The 15,219-nt window shown below is 38.6% G+C and overlaps 1 protein-coding gene across 11 annotated transcripts in view; it reads left to right on the top strand.

Annotated features, from left to right (window-relative positions):
• The window catches only part of BTRC (beta-transducin repeat containing E3 ubiquitin protein ligase), a 114,814-nt gene that overhangs the window by 6,856 nt on the left and 92,739 nt on the right, over window positions 1-15,219 (top strand). For 3 of the 11 annotated variants that reach the window (XM_064431111.1, XM_064431109.1, XM_064431114.1), the window contains exons 2-3: window positions 5,686-5,772; window positions 9,741-9,809. The exons of 3 other annotated variants lie outside the window; for them this stretch is intronic. In XM_064431111.1, coding sequence (XP_064287181.1) covers window positions 5,686-5,772; window positions 9,741-9,809 — 156 coding nt within the window. The remainder of the gene's footprint in view (window positions 1-5,685; window positions 5,773-9,740; window positions 9,810-15,219) is intronic. 5 more of the 11 variants (XM_064431115.1, XM_064431117.1, XM_064431110.1 and 2 more) reach the window with 2 other exon arrangements.

Below are 15,219 nucleotides of genomic sequence, written 5' to 3'. Positions count from 1 at the left end.
TGTTGGACAAATGCTACCCCTGCTTGCAGAAAGAGAAAGCTGAAGCTCAGAAATTTGCCGGGGGTCATGGGCTGGAGGAATTTGTGTGGGGTGATACGGTACACTGATAATAGAAGGCAGAATACAAAGAAAACAGTTCTTCTAATAGCCACCCTTGTGCTTCTGACCATGTTTTGGTTAATTTTACAATTGGCTAGCCACCTGTTAAGATAACCCATTTTATCATTAAACAAAATTAATTTTAAAAATGGCTTGAAACTGTCTGATTTTAATGGGATCTGAATATTCTTAGTTTTAATCTGCCTCATGAGGCTTGTCTTTCTTCTGGGAAGTACATTGTTACATCATTAAAATATCATCCCCTACTGAGAGAGAAATCGGTCCCATTCACTAAATGGCAATGCTGAAACAATGACAAGTATTTCTAAAAACTGCATTAAAATTCATTTTTTTCTCTTCCATGTGCAAGTTCCGTGGTCCCATTAAGCAATGGGTGCTGAGCCTATTTGCTGCTGTGCATGCACAGCCAGATTTGTTAGCTGGGGTGGCAGAAGGGTTCAGAAGCAGACATGATGACTTATAGTTTTAAATTATTTCACTTTTCCACAATGATTTTGCTTGGAAACAAATTGATCATAATTTTGTTCACTCTAGCTACTTCTAGTCCTCCTCTGTACTAAAAATTGAGAATCATCTGATTTAATTTTCCTCCCCCCACTGCTAAAACAGGGTGTTGTGCAGTCATTTTGATGAGAGCAATGGAAAGGAGAGAATGAGGAAGAATGGGAAAGCTCAGCAAGGGGTCTTTCTGGTCTTCTTGAGGGAAGGACAGAAGTGTTTCCAGTCTGTGGGCAGGAGCCACACAGCCTCTTGGCAGAATCCATTGGAGTAACCAGTTTGGACTAGAAGCAGCAGAAAGGCCTAATGCTGGTTTAATTTGCTTCATCCCATGGTGAGAAGGGAAAGGTTGCAGGGGCATACTGCAAAGGAATGAAGAAGTTCTTAAGTGCAGTTGTATGTTAGCAGAATAATAATAAGTGTGTTCTTTTAACAGTGGTCTAGATGGACCTGTCTTCTTCAGAAGCACCTGGAGATGGTAGAGAGAGAATTTGGATGACACCAGCCAATGCAGAACTCTGGTGTGAATTTTGTCAGCTGGCTTTGTGCCCTGGATGGGATTTTTCCATTTGTAGGAATACTTGCTCATGATATTTCCATCTTAGAACATAGTTATTCTTACAGAATTGTAAGAATTTTTCCCAAATATAGTGGCATGGATGAAACACTGTAGAGAAAGGTGATGGCAGTCTTTGCTTGGATACTAATCAGGGCTGAACTGTATGCTGGCTAGAAAAGAGTCTGAACGTTTCCATGCTTGCCCATACAGCAACCAGAACAGTCTCTAGTTGTTTCAGAGAAAAATGGTCTACCATGAAAGTCTGTCATACAATGTAGTCAGTCTCCCTCTCCACACACATCATCTGTAATTTGTTGTGAGAGCAGTACAGAATGGAGCAGTGTTTATGTGGGAGTTGCTTTTAGTTTATGGATAGTTGGCCCTGAATTCTGTCTATTAGGAAGATGTTGGCGATTCTCCAGGGGGGTTGTTCATTGGGACTGCTCAATGCCCTTCCTTCTTTTTTGCCAAAACTGTCAGCGTGATTGAGAAATGCAGCCAGCTATCATTCATCTCCTGCAAATTAGAACAATGAGAAGGGGGTGTAGTCTCAAGAAATGATGGATTGATCTTGTTTTAGAAGATGAGTCTTAGAGGCATCTCAACAGAAAGAAATCCAAATAATGTTAACAGCCTCTTCAAACGTGACAGAAGATGTTCCCTGTTGCTAATATTTTCAAAAGGAGAAAAATCTGCATTCCTATTATTTTTGTAACTTTTTCCTTTTTATTTTTTCTTCTCTTGACTACGACTCCAGTGAAGTGTATTGCTCTAGAACTTTGTTACAGCTGTTGTTATAACAAACCCTGCAAGTTTTTTTACTGACAAGAAAATATTCCTGTAATGTCCTGACCTTAACATAAGCATTTAAGTAGACACAATAAAGGGCCCATCAGTGAGAAGGCATGTGTTGGTGTTGGACTGGAATAGGTCTTGTGGAGCAGGGGTTCAAATCTGATATTGGCAACCAAAGTACTCTCTAAAGCTTTCACAAACTACTGAAAGCAGTTGCTAAGTGGAATTCTCTTTGCTGTGCCATTGTAGAGCTATTCCAAATTTGTCTACTTTGAAAGTCAGAATCCTAGTTCCTATTTTCCTGCTGAACTCCATTCATGGCTAATTCATTCTCATTAGTTCATATGCCAGTGTCCTTGAGCTTAAACAGCTCTCCTTGTTCCCGTGCTCATCTGCAGATACTTGTGGAGAGCAATCATATTCTGAGCTGGATCTGGTCAGGCTAAACTGGCATTCTTTGATTTATTTTTCCTTCTGTTGTAAGACATTTCCTGGAACTTTGATCATCTCAGTAGACCTTTTTAAACAGCTGCAAAATTTGATTAGTCTCCCTGAAACACGAATGACCGCAGCTATACAGAACATTCCAGGAAATATTTTATGAATTCCTTGCACTAAAGCAGTGATCCTAATTCCTCTCTTCTGGGCACTTTTTACTTTATATAATATCCTGTAGTAGTATTTGCCATTTCTGTGGCCACATCTGATGGGGGAGCCATTGTTATCTAATGAGTAACATATCCCAGGGCCTATTTCCCTCTTCTCAGTTACCGAGTTCCTAATTTATAATGGAAATAATGTAACCTTTTGATTTATATGCATCATGTGTCAGTTCTGTTACCAAATCTTCAAGATGCTTTGTCCTATATATTTATGATGTCTCTTTAATTTCATTAGCACATTGGTAATTCTTGAGTATTTTAGCCATTAGTGAGACTATTTAACATTAATTTCAAGAATAATAATAGATTTCAACAAGGATCATTCTCTGTACAGCTTAATGGTTCCTTTTTCAGAATTGCCTGTGATGGTCTACAGTTTTTAGTTTCTTAGCCTCCTTATAACTCTTGTATTAATCCTAATCCTCTTAATTTTAACCAGTAACTTCCTACATGTCATCTATCAAATGCTTAACTACTTCTAATTTGTCTGGACTTCAGTGATCTTCTTAAAGAAGAAGATTGGGTTAGTCTAGCACTAATTCTCATTTGTTCTAAATTGGGAGTAGATTTACTTAGCTTCCCATGGTGGCTGTTTCATTTTGGTGATAGTTATGAGTACTCAGTCTCAGTAGATGTCCTTTCTTGGGAGACTGGATATACTGTTTGTCTGTGCTTTGGCTTTTTCTTTTTTGGCCAGCCATTTCTGCGACATTTTAGATTCACTCTGGTTAGAATTACAGATGGTTGTTCTGCGTGAGGATGCTACCAGGGGCTGCCCATTAGGTGTCTTCAGCTGCTGCCCCTGGTTCATTCTGGCATTGTTGTCCTCCAAGACAGCAGGTGATGCTTTGGTGTTTCTTGGTTGAAGGAGGACTTTGGTCTAGTTAAGCAAAGGGACATTTGCATCCTGTGCCAGGAATTGAGAACTGTCATAGAACTGAACTTGGCACAGGGTATTTACATAAGGAAAAGAAATTTAACATATTTTGGTAAGATTTTGAGGTAATTAGTTACAGATTTCAAGTTATTGCTGATGGGTGAAAAGGTCCTGCATTGTAATTGTAGCAGAGTGCTTTGTAAGGGAAATGTATTTGGACAGAATGGCCATTCCTGCAAAGAGAGGAAGTGTTTTGGTTACTTTATTGAACAGGAAATGTTTGGCTAGTGCTGGAGCCTGCTCAGAAGACAAGAGCTTAGCTAAGCAGAAAATGTGGTGGAGTGCTGAACTGTGCTTTTCAAAGTGTCTTGTTCTCTTAGAAAAAAAATGGTATTGGCTTTACAAATTTGTCTGCTTAATATGTGAATTGCAGATTTCCTTCCAGTATAGTTGGTACAGACCTGTAACCCATCTCTCCTGCACGCTTTTTTGTCTGTTACCTAAAATTCAGCAGGAGATGGGGAAGGTGAAAGTTAATACTGTAGGTTCTTGGGCTGATTATGGAGATTGTAGCTTTCCAAACTCAATTTGGTTTACCTTGGCTGTATTTTTTTTTTTTTTTTTAAAGTACAGGACTTTCTATTCCTCCTGCTCTGAATTTCAGTGAAAAATCAGAATCCAGGTCAGCTCCTCTGACTTTTCTAGGGACTTACAAAAAAGAGACAGAATACTTGGAAGGCAGCAGCTTCATTTTGTTGATCTCTGGACTAGCTTCCAGCTGCTGTTTTATACATGAATTCTTGTGCTATAAATGTCACTGTTCTTGTTGGATACTTACCTGGCACAAATTCAGGAGGTAGCATGAGAAATTGTCTTCACCACAGATCTTGCAGTCTTGAAGTAGGCTGGATATAGCACTTGATTTTCATACTTAAAGTGTCAAATGGTTGTGAAATCAAGCATGGGCACAAAGAGAATCTCCACACTGCTAGAGTAAGCATGTTTGTGGATCTTGCTGTTACTTTGTTCAGAGATTAATGGAGCGCTGTCTTGGGTCTCCATTTGGTTTTCAATACCGTAGCTTAGTATTCTTGTGAGCCCTAAAGAAGGTATCCAGGTGTTTTGTGTTACAGAAGTAGTTTACCTGGTTGCTGCTGCTCTTGAAGGACATAAAAAAGCCTTGCATCTATTTATCTGTCAAGTTGTATAAATAGACACTCTCCAGTGGGAGTTGGTTTTGAGCAGATTTCAGTCGAGGACCTCAGGCAGATTCATTAAAGAGCTGGAGTAGCCATGTTCACCACGTGTGCTGAGCTCATTAAGTTCACAGGCAGTCAGAACCTACTGTTCAAGAGTGCTGTGTCCTTCTGAAGGAGCTTGTATCAAACTGTGAGACCTGACAGTCAGCTGACTCAGTGTTTGTTCATTCTTTCTACAAAATCTCACAAAGGACGCACTTAAATATTGGCAACTTAAGCTTTTAGGATCAGACAGCTCATGGGTTTTTTTCCTAATAACAATTAAAGATTTTGAAATCGTGTGTTTGGTTTTGTTGACATCCACTGATGTAACTGTGCCTTATGTTGAGTATTGCTTTGGGCAGTAGAGTCAGGGATCTGTTTGGGCCATGAAGTTGTATATTCAGTAATAGGAATTCAGTTTATTGCTGTAATGGATGCAAACTCATTACAAGTTCTAAGCCACAGGGGATACTTTCCTTTGCTGTGGAAGTCATCTCAACTGGACAATCTTCAGTGCAACTGGCCATGCCCTTCCATGTCAGTGACTGACAGATCTAATTCTGCTTTTGTAGCCGACAGCCTCTTAGTTAATGGAGTCATGAATATTGTTACTCAGAGGCAACCTTCAGAGTATTAAAATGCATTATTCTTGTTCTTCACTTGATATTTATCAATCAAGGTGTTATATCTAATGAATTCAATGCTATTGTCAAATAAATACTCTGTGTAGATCATGACTTAAAAGAAATGGTAATATAAGTAGCTTCATTATTGCTTTGCAGTGATGGAGAGAGATGGGTGTAGTTTGCTTGTTTAAATCCTGTGTGATGGAAATCCAGAGTGAATGTCTTCTCTGAGGGAACAGCAAGCATTATGGGTGATATGATCAGATTAATAAGATCCTTAGTATATATATATATATATTTCATGCAGGTCTCAACTTCCTCCCCTCCCCTCATTTCTTCTTACATGGAAGCAGATGAAATGCAGAAGCAGCAGTACTGCCTTGGAAGTACCATAGTAGGTTTCCTTTTATAATTATCATTCTTGACATATTTATCCTTTCTTATGGAAGTGAAGATGCAGATATTTAAGAACCCTTCTTGCACAGAAAAGCCCAATTTCCGCTCAGTACTTAATTAGCACTTGTTTATGACACAGCATCTGATTTGATTTTCGAAACAAATTGCACAGTAAAGAGGCTGATATTTAAACTGTATAGTAACCACAGCTCCAGCTGTGACTCAAATCTTGTAAGCCTTCAGGGGTTGTGTTTAGGCTTAGAAAATAGGAACTCAGGCCTGTAATTAAATGTCCTCTGAAAATCAGCCTTGGTAGAGAGTGGAGAGGGTACCACTGAATTTTAAATTACTGACTTGTTCTCAAGAATCATTCTGTTGTTCTGGGCCTTGCTAGGGACTGCAGAAATCAAATGGATTAAAAATGGAAGAATAGATTACTAAAGGAAAAACCTCAGGGGTTGCAGACAAAGAGATGAGCACAGTAAGCTATTTTGGCTCCTCAGTTTATAGACAGATGCAATATATATAATTTTAATATATGGCTAACGTATAGAAAACAAGTTCTGTGGACACCAGAAAGACTAGAGAGAGAGTTAAGATTTCATACACAGTGAAATTGCATTTCAGAACTGTGAGTAAGGTGCTGATGGTTGTGGAATAAGCCGTCTGGGATAATGGAAGGCTCATTTTTAAAGCAAGGCCTCAATAATAAACATGAATGTCTTGGAAAAGGAAGTAGATTAGGTTATATTACAAATTAGTCACTCACCTAAATCAAAATGTGAAATATTCACAAAATAGCATGATATAAATTGGCAGTTAGAGTGCTTTCAGAGTTACTTTTTGAGGAAAGCAATCACTGTTGATGCTATTGAAAAAGAGAGCAAAATTCCCCTAGCAGCCTGACTTTAGTCAAGGAAAATGCTGGAGCAGATGCTGAGAGAAAATACTGTGCTTATGAATGGTATTGAACCATGAGCATAAACGATGTGTGCTCATGAAAATACAAAAATGAGTAGGTCTTGCTGGGCAATTAATTGTACTGCTGGTGGAATTGCTTTGAATGGATCATAATCATGGAAGATTTTAATGTTGATTTATAAATTAATACAGCTTCCAAACAAGACCTTTTTCTGGATCCCACATATTTTTAAGGCTGGGGGAAATGGAGACAGTTTTGTTATTTTTTAAAATTGACACTCCTGTCTGTTGTCATTGGGATACTGCAATTCAGAATATTTTAACCAGATGTATTACTTTAATTGTCTCTCTCTGCTGAAAAATGCATTCCTAGGGGTCATTTACAGTGTGTTTTGGAAAACCACAGAAATTCAGAATTTAGGAGATTGGCTAAACTTTTAAAACCAGTCATCAATCTGAGAAATTTTAATTAAATTATGCTTTTCTGTTGTGCTTATTTTGATGTAAATGGGGGCTCACTTGTGCAAATATCCCACTTTAATGGCATGAGCAGCAGTATGTGGGTGATGACACACATACCTTGTAAATACTGGTAAAATTTGCTTCTTTTCTGTGTAGTCTCTCATTTCTTCTTAAATAAGAGCAGGTTTATTAAATGCAGAGGAGACATACCTCTGACAAATACAGTATTGAGGATGAGTGATGAGTCTTAGTTTCTCCTATTTTTATGTTTCACTTGTCAGCATTGAAAAATAAATTGAGTTTACAGTAGCTGCTAACCCGCCAAAAGTCCTGATTGCTTTTATTACAATGCTCAAGCAACTTTACTTTTGGGTCACAAAAATTGTGTCGGTAAGAGCTGTTCAAATAGAAATACACTGTTATCTTTGCTACTGTAAATGCTTCTGCTGAAGAGGAATCCTGTTGCTGGCAACAGATCTGTTAGTACACTTACATATTTGCAGGACCAGGGTCTTCAAATTAAATGGTTCCAGTCAGTGTCTTTAAGTCAATTATTCAGACTGCTCTGGACTGATGGGCTAGCAAATGTTAAGCAGTCTGCTGGTCTGAAGTGCTTGACTGTTAGCTTTTAATTTGTAGGTTAGGTGACAACCACAAACAAATGAAGTAATTTTTCACAATTCATTGTGAATGCAATTTGATTCTAACATGACAGCAATTTGTTGTGTGAACTTGGGCACATCTGTGATTGGTATTCAGGTCTCCCTACTTGTGACACTGATTTCAAATGATTGTTATTTCTGCTTATGAGGACTTTTATTTTTTTTTCCTGGATAGATACATATTGGGCTTTGTTACTTTGAAAAAAAAAAACAACCAAAACTGAAGCACTTGAGCCAGAAGTAAAATATTTATTTCTGTAGTGTTCTTGCTAGATATGCAGCACTTCATATAGTTTCTTCCATTTCCAAAGCACATAGAAATGTCAAGAGCCCCTCTCAGCAAACCTGTGAGGTGGGTTAAATGAGTGTTGTCCCCATTTTACAGTTGTAGAGAGACTAACCACCCATGATGTTAGTGCTGAAGGAAGGCTTAGGTCTTGAAGGATGCAGCTTCTAGCTGTGTGAGAAGTCTCCTAAAACATACTTTGTTAATGTGCTAAGCTTTGCAGGTCCAAACACAGCCGGTGAATGCAGTAACCAGACATACTTGACTTCAATTTATCAGCACAACAGTGGTTATTAAAATTCATGTTCAGCTGAGATCATTGGCTAGAACACCAGGGCATAATCTTACCACTACTTTGAAAGATTTAGGAGGATTTAAATTCAAACTGGAGAGGAGCAAAAATAACAAGTGGTTAAAGTATACTGTAAAGTCCTGAGTGTGTACTTCTCTTTAGAGGCAAGATTTTAGTCTGTTCTAGTTCTTATTTTATTTTAAAACTCCGAGGCTGTCCACCATAGGTGTGAAGGTTTGTCATTCAGCCATAACACTTTTTTTCTCCAACAAATTGTATTTATTGGTGTTACAAGTACCAAAGTGGATGCAGTTTGTATAAATGAAATATTGTGTTGACTCAAGGACAAGTGAGAGTAAGCTTATCTTCAGCAGAGTAATTCTGTAGATGAGTAAGCTTTTTCCAGCCTTCCAGGAGGAGTGAGTGGTAGGGGCACACATCTGATTTGGAGGGGAAGTACTGTGAGTTAAGAAAGGGATTGTGAAGTAGTTTCAAGGAGTAAGAAAAATCTCTGGACTAGGTGTGTGCTGATATTCTGTCCGGTCCTGTTGCTTAGATGTGATTTTAATTTCTAAGCATCCCCTTTTTTGGATGGGAGGGGGAGCACTTGAATCCACTTGAATGAGGGAGTATCTTTGAACTAGAAATAAAAGTCATGCCAGACAGTGATCTGGGGTTTGTTACATATTTTTTCCTAGCTGTAAGTTATGCTATATATGTTTTGTGCTTCTAGAGAAATTTGGTGTCTTGCCTTTTCTTCAATCCAGTAAAGCATGAAAACAGTAAATGGGGGGAGATCATATTTGTCTGTCGATTTGAGGCATAATTTAAGGCTGTGTGTAAGTATAATAACCTGTTACCCTGGTATTAAGGCTGCACCTCTTCAGGAATTTTCTGTCATCTCTTCATGTTGTCCAGTGTCTGGTCTGATCATGTTGGGGATGGTAACTGTGAAAATACTCATAGCTTGACTACTGCTGTTTTGACACCATTTGCTTTTTATGTAGAGTCAAAAACATTAATTACCATTAGTCTTTGCTGTTGCACCCACCACAGAGGCTGTGCTTATCCAAGTGCATTTTTGTGGAAATTAAAAAAAAAAAACAACCTATATATACTGAACTGAAATGTAAAATGGTGGAAAACATAAAAATGATGGCTTTATTAAAAAAGTTTTCTTGAAGCAGCTGATATCAGAGCAGTAAAAAAGAACTAATCTGGGGACTAAACCTTCATATGCCGCTTAAAAAATCTGCATTGTTTAAAGTGCTCCAGAATTTAGACTTAGGTTAGCTAGGTCCCAGTGTAAAAGGAGGTCTCTCTTTATGTCTATTCTCTCCTAGCCCCGAATACACATGCCAAAAGATGGATTTCAGCTTATATCTTCTGGATACCAAGCATGGCTAAAGCAGGTTGGACTGTATTATTGTTATTCATCTCATGTGAGGGACCGTGTTAGACACCTGTGCTTGTCTCATTAGTGAAGTACATAAATGAGGGTGTAATGAAGTTACAGTGCCATGTTAGCTGATACCCCTCATAGCCATCACTGTTTTGTGTTTATGCATGCTGTGTTTGTATAACATTTTCTCACCAGTCTGATGAATGTGCACTTCCTGTAAATAAAAGTTCAAAATGCAGTCACCTGGAAGCGAAGAGGGTCAGAGTCTGAAAACAGATCTACAACAACAGCTTGAATTACAGAATTAAAATGGGCCTTCAAACACAAAGCTGCGTGGTGGTGGTGCTGGTAATAATGGGGAGGCCATTGGGTTAAAACTCAAGAGAATTGCATCTAGCATCTAATTCAGATCTGCCTGGGTGAATCAAGTATGGACACTTACTCACATCACATAACAATTGTGCAGTTTGACACAGTCTGACACTGTGGGGAGTCCCCACTCGGAAGTGGCCTAGTGCTATATTACTCTGGCTATTATTAAAGGCCAGGCTTTAGATGTCTCAGCAGTCTGCCTCTAGCAATTGCTGTCAGCTTTTCACTTTTGTGAGTGAAAAATCCCCCTTCAGAAAAAACAGCTTAATTTACAAATGGCCTGTACAGATCTCTTCACTGATGAACATATATGATGAATCCTGTGTCCTTGAGAAGACATGGCTTAAAGTTGCTGTTTCTGTAGAAAGCCAGAATGTGTTGTTATGGCAACAAAAACTGGAAATATGAAAACAGCACAGATAAGCTGCATCCTGTTGTCATGGCAACTGCAGTTGTGAAATGACAAAACGTGGTGGTGAAGGGATCTTCAAGGTGGTACTGTGAGCCCAACATAAACAAAGAGCCAAGTCACTTGAGCAGAGTGTGAGAATGAAAACCTGCATCAGAAAATCCCCTTAAAATGTGAGAGTTTCACTGAAGGTGCTAACAGTATGGTTTTGATGGTCTCCAGTCTTGTTCTGTATCTTAGAAGCAGTAGGTAGTAACTTGCTTGTGCAAACTACTTAACTGCTGTCAACTTACTGACTCTGTGAAACTGAGCAGAGCTTGATCACCTATTAGAAGATGGGTATCAAATCTTATATTTGCAAGCCATTTCTTTGAATGAGTGATGTGCTGCAGGGGTGAAGTGTGCTTTGGAGCTTCTTTCCAAGAGACCGCTTCTCTCTCTCTCCTCAAGCCCACTCCAGTGAAGGTCAGTTGGGACACTGAAGCTTATGTTTTCTTGATTTAAACTTTGCTGAGCCGGAGGCAAGGTGTCTCAGAGGAATCTCAACTCTGCAATTATTGTCTCACAGAGCTCAAGTTTGTTGACCTATGGGGCATGGCATCAGTTTCTGTTTCTTATGTGGGTTGGGAGAACAATAGGAAGAGGATTGTGTGGCTGTTCTGTTTTCCTTTTACTTCTGAGGCAAACGGAGCAGCCTTCTATTACCATTGCCGTGATGCAGGGGGGATATAAGCTTTTTGGACTCTGAAAAATACCAAGGGGATAAAAAACCTAAAATGCACAGTAAAATTTCCAAGGAGGCTTTACACTAGGCAGACTCAAATAATAGAAGAAATTGCACTTTTTGAAATATATATTTTTTGTAAGCATGCTTTCCCTTTGATTTTTAGTTTATTGATATTAGTTCTAATGTCTATCTTAATCTTCATACTCCTTGATCCAAGGAAAAGTTAAAAACCTGTGCTTGTCGTCAGCAGATACTGTTGTGAAAATAGCTTTGCTATGCCAGTTTTGTGCTGTGATTTCACCACAGGAAGTGTAAGGGTAAGGCAGTTGATTTAAAGGCTGGGAAGAGCTTTCATGAGAAGCAGAGAGGTTAAATTTTTTTGAGGTGAATTTGGTTTGGTATAGGATATCTATCAAAGGTACTACCTGTAAGATTCCTTACAACTATGTCTTGAAAAGAAAGCCACTTTTGATGTATGTAAAAGCATAATCTACATATGCATCCAGATGGAATGGGGGCTGTGCATCAGGTTTATTCTCCTGTTGTCTGTATTTTTTACAGGATCCTAACTTAATGATTTTTTTTTTCCTCAGCTTGGCTGAGTATTGATCTGTTGCCTGACTTACACAGGATGTGAGAAGTATCCCAGTAACACATTGAATTAACGTGGACTAAAAGCAGTTTATATTACAGATGAGGTGGAGGAAGATGGAGTTCTGCAAGACTGGACACATACTATAAATATCCATAAAACTGACAATTTTATCTAAAACCAGTGCTGGCTGCATTTGCATATTTTCAGCCTTCTTAAACTGGAGATAATAGTTGAACACTACCTGAGCATGGGTTGCCCACACTGAAGTCATTACCCTCTGCCCTTTAATGGCAGGTTTTATATTTAATGTTGCTGTGCTGTAATGCAGAGTTGTATTGTGTTCTTATGTGGGCTAGAGGAAATACAATACCAATGGCCAGAAATACATGTTGCTTTTAAGACTGGCATTTTAAGTAACCTGCATTGTTCTCTTTACTCTAGCTCTTTCCTGTTTAGATGTTTGTCTTTTTGTAGAAAATACAGTTGGTTTATTCAGCCTTGATCTTCGTTGAAGCTTTTGACTTGCTAGCAGTCTGTAACATCCCATCACCTAGATGCTGCCCCTTTGGAGACAAGTCACAATTGACTTCTGAAGGGAGAAAGGGAGGGAATGTTTGTGTATAAATACAGACAATAGACATGACATTTTAATTCCTATTTTATATGGACACTTCGTATAATTTAAGCCAAACGATGAAACTGGGCAAGTTAAGCTAATTAGGTAAAACACTTACAAAACCTTATTTTGATTCCATAAATGGGGAAGTAAAAGTATCATTTTTAGGTGGCTTCTGAAACATGGAAATTCAGAGTTAAAGCTAATGCCTCCCTTTTTCATAGCATTGTGAGCAAGTATGCATCACGTAGGATATGTAATGTAATGCACTCATCTGAGCCTTTCTGCCTCCCACTGTCTTTTTGTAGTAGAATTTTTAAAGCCAAGTTATAAACCTGTAAATGTGTTTTATGCTGGAAATTCTTGGTGATACCTTAACTAGATTGGTACCAGCAAAGGCCAGCATAATCAAAACAAGGCACTTCAGATATTAATGGTCTGCACTTCAGTCAAGTCAGCTGGAAAAGAGAGTGTAAAAACCAGGACTGTGGTGAAACCAAGATTCTTCAGCTAGAATTGCACTTTGCTGAGAGAAAAATGAAATTATTCTGGATATATTTTGGTTTTGTAATTTTGTCATTTAGCATCCTTTCCTTAACTTCTAAAACATCTATTTTCAGTGGATCCATATGCTTTTTAAAATTCAGATAGTAACTCCTTGGGTGGAAAGTTGAAATAAGATTTCTTTCTGCAGTTCATTTATTAATACTTGGCACTCATATAGTACATTATGTCCTCAAAGTGCTATGCAGGCATATCAGTTATCCTTGAAACACTTTTGTGTGGTAGGTGCATAACAATAACTCTGAGAGATTTTATGGAATTAAATAAAGCTAGGGATGAGAGAAAAATCTAATGACACTTCCGTTTCATATCTCCACCAATGTAGGTTTTTTCTCTGCAGTTTGTGTCATGAAAATAGAGAGAAATTCTATAAATGTTCCAACATTTATAGAAGAGGTTTCAACACATTCCTTAGTGTGCTGTGTTACTCTGCCCAAACTCATGAGGAATTGTTTGTGATTGATCAGAGTTTAGACACAGAATTAATGAATCATAGAGTTTGGAAGATATTTCTAATATAATCAGACATAATGGAGCTTAGTAGCAACTGTGTTTTCTGGCTTACCAAAGAGCCAAGTGCACTTGGTCTTGTAAAATCTCCATTTTGAGCCTTCACATAGTTTCATGCTTTAGACCTTGGTGAGATTGCTCTCAGAAGTTTGGTGCTGTTTAAAGAATCACGCACGAGTCTCTTTTACTCCTTAAAGAAGGGTATGGCACCTAAATCTTAAAGCTCTGCAGCTGCACTGGTTTAGATTTATCAGTTTCATGCACTGAAGAGCTATAACGATGAAAACATTAGTACTGTCGAGTTCAGGTGTGATCCATACAAGTTCCCTCAAGCCCTTGGCAAATGAGGATCTTTTCCACCTTAAAGATGGAAGCTGGCCCCTTGCTGGGACATGTCATTTCTGTGCACTTGAAATCACAGAGGCTGAACTCCAGTAACCACTCTTGGGGAAAACATTTCTTCACAAACATTTACCTAAAAGCTGTGATTTGATCCTCCCAGATCCCACTCAGGTAAGTTATTATTCGGATAACCTGAATACGTAAATCCTTTTCCATGTGTCTTATCTTTGATATTTAAAAGTAGCTAGTGAACTGGAATATCTTGTAAAAAGTTACTGTTAGCTAGGGAGTTACCAGAAGATTAGAGAAGAGTTTGCATAATACGTATGTTAAGGAAAATTTACTGAGCAATTACACGCAAAGTGGGTGGCTGAAGGAAAAAGAACCTTTACAGCAGTTGGAGTTCTGTGTGCACAGCAAAGCTGGCAGGATGTGGTAACACCCTGAGGGTGAAGGGGAGAACTGCACTGAAGTCAGTGATCTGTACCGGGGTAAGAAGTCCAGTATTACCTACGTTTGGAATCTAGGAAGAGTGTTGTAATTGAATCTAGTAGCATGTTTCAGCCTCTGATTTGTGAGATCTAATTGTTTGGAAATCAGACCCTGGTTGTGCCAGAAAAATACGCTCAGCTTTCCCAAAGCGAAATGTTGGTTTGCTTGATTTGCAGATAGTGAAAAATGGTCCAAGGGTCTTTAATGAGGTAGCTGAGCTTTGTTATAGCAAAGCAGAGCACAAACCACTTTGAATCATACCCATACATGCTCGTGGAAATGTGACCAAGGTGTCTGAACACAGTAGAAGGTGAGGAATTGTGCAAAGCACTGGTTGTTACAGCAACTGCATCTTGGCCCTTCACGATTCAGGTGCAGGATGTGCAGTTAGAACTGTTGGTGGGCTGGCTGAGCCCTGAGACATCCTTCTCATGGTCACACTCCAAGCATTACTGCAGCTGCCTCTTTATTTTTATAAATTAATTTCCTTACTGTGGAAAGACATTCAAGAAAAACTGCCAGTGACAAAGTCAGAATTACCTAGTTACAAGTGTGGAAAACTGGTCTGGGATGCAAGGAGGTACACATTTTAACTGTATGGCTTTTCACTTTTGTTTTTTTTTGTCTTAATTAAGACTTACAGCTTTTAATGTTTTTCTTATTTTCAAATGAAAACAGGCAAAAAACTTTCTCCAAAAGTTATGAAAGTATTAATTTGCTCTGAGACATGCTGGTCTCTTTGGTAAGTTCATAATTGGGCAGAATTTTTTTAAAATGCATATTCTTGTCTCTC

Source organism: Passer domesticus, chromosome 8, assembly GCF_036417665.1.
Source record: "Passer domesticus isolate bPasDom1 chromosome 8, bPasDom1.hap1, whole genome shotgun sequence".
In the NCBI taxonomy this organism is placed as follows: Eukaryota; Metazoa; Chordata; class Aves; order Passeriformes; family Passeridae; genus Passer; species Passer domesticus.
Note: the sequence above shows the minus strand (reverse complement) of the source record. Positions and strands in the feature narration are given on the sequence as shown.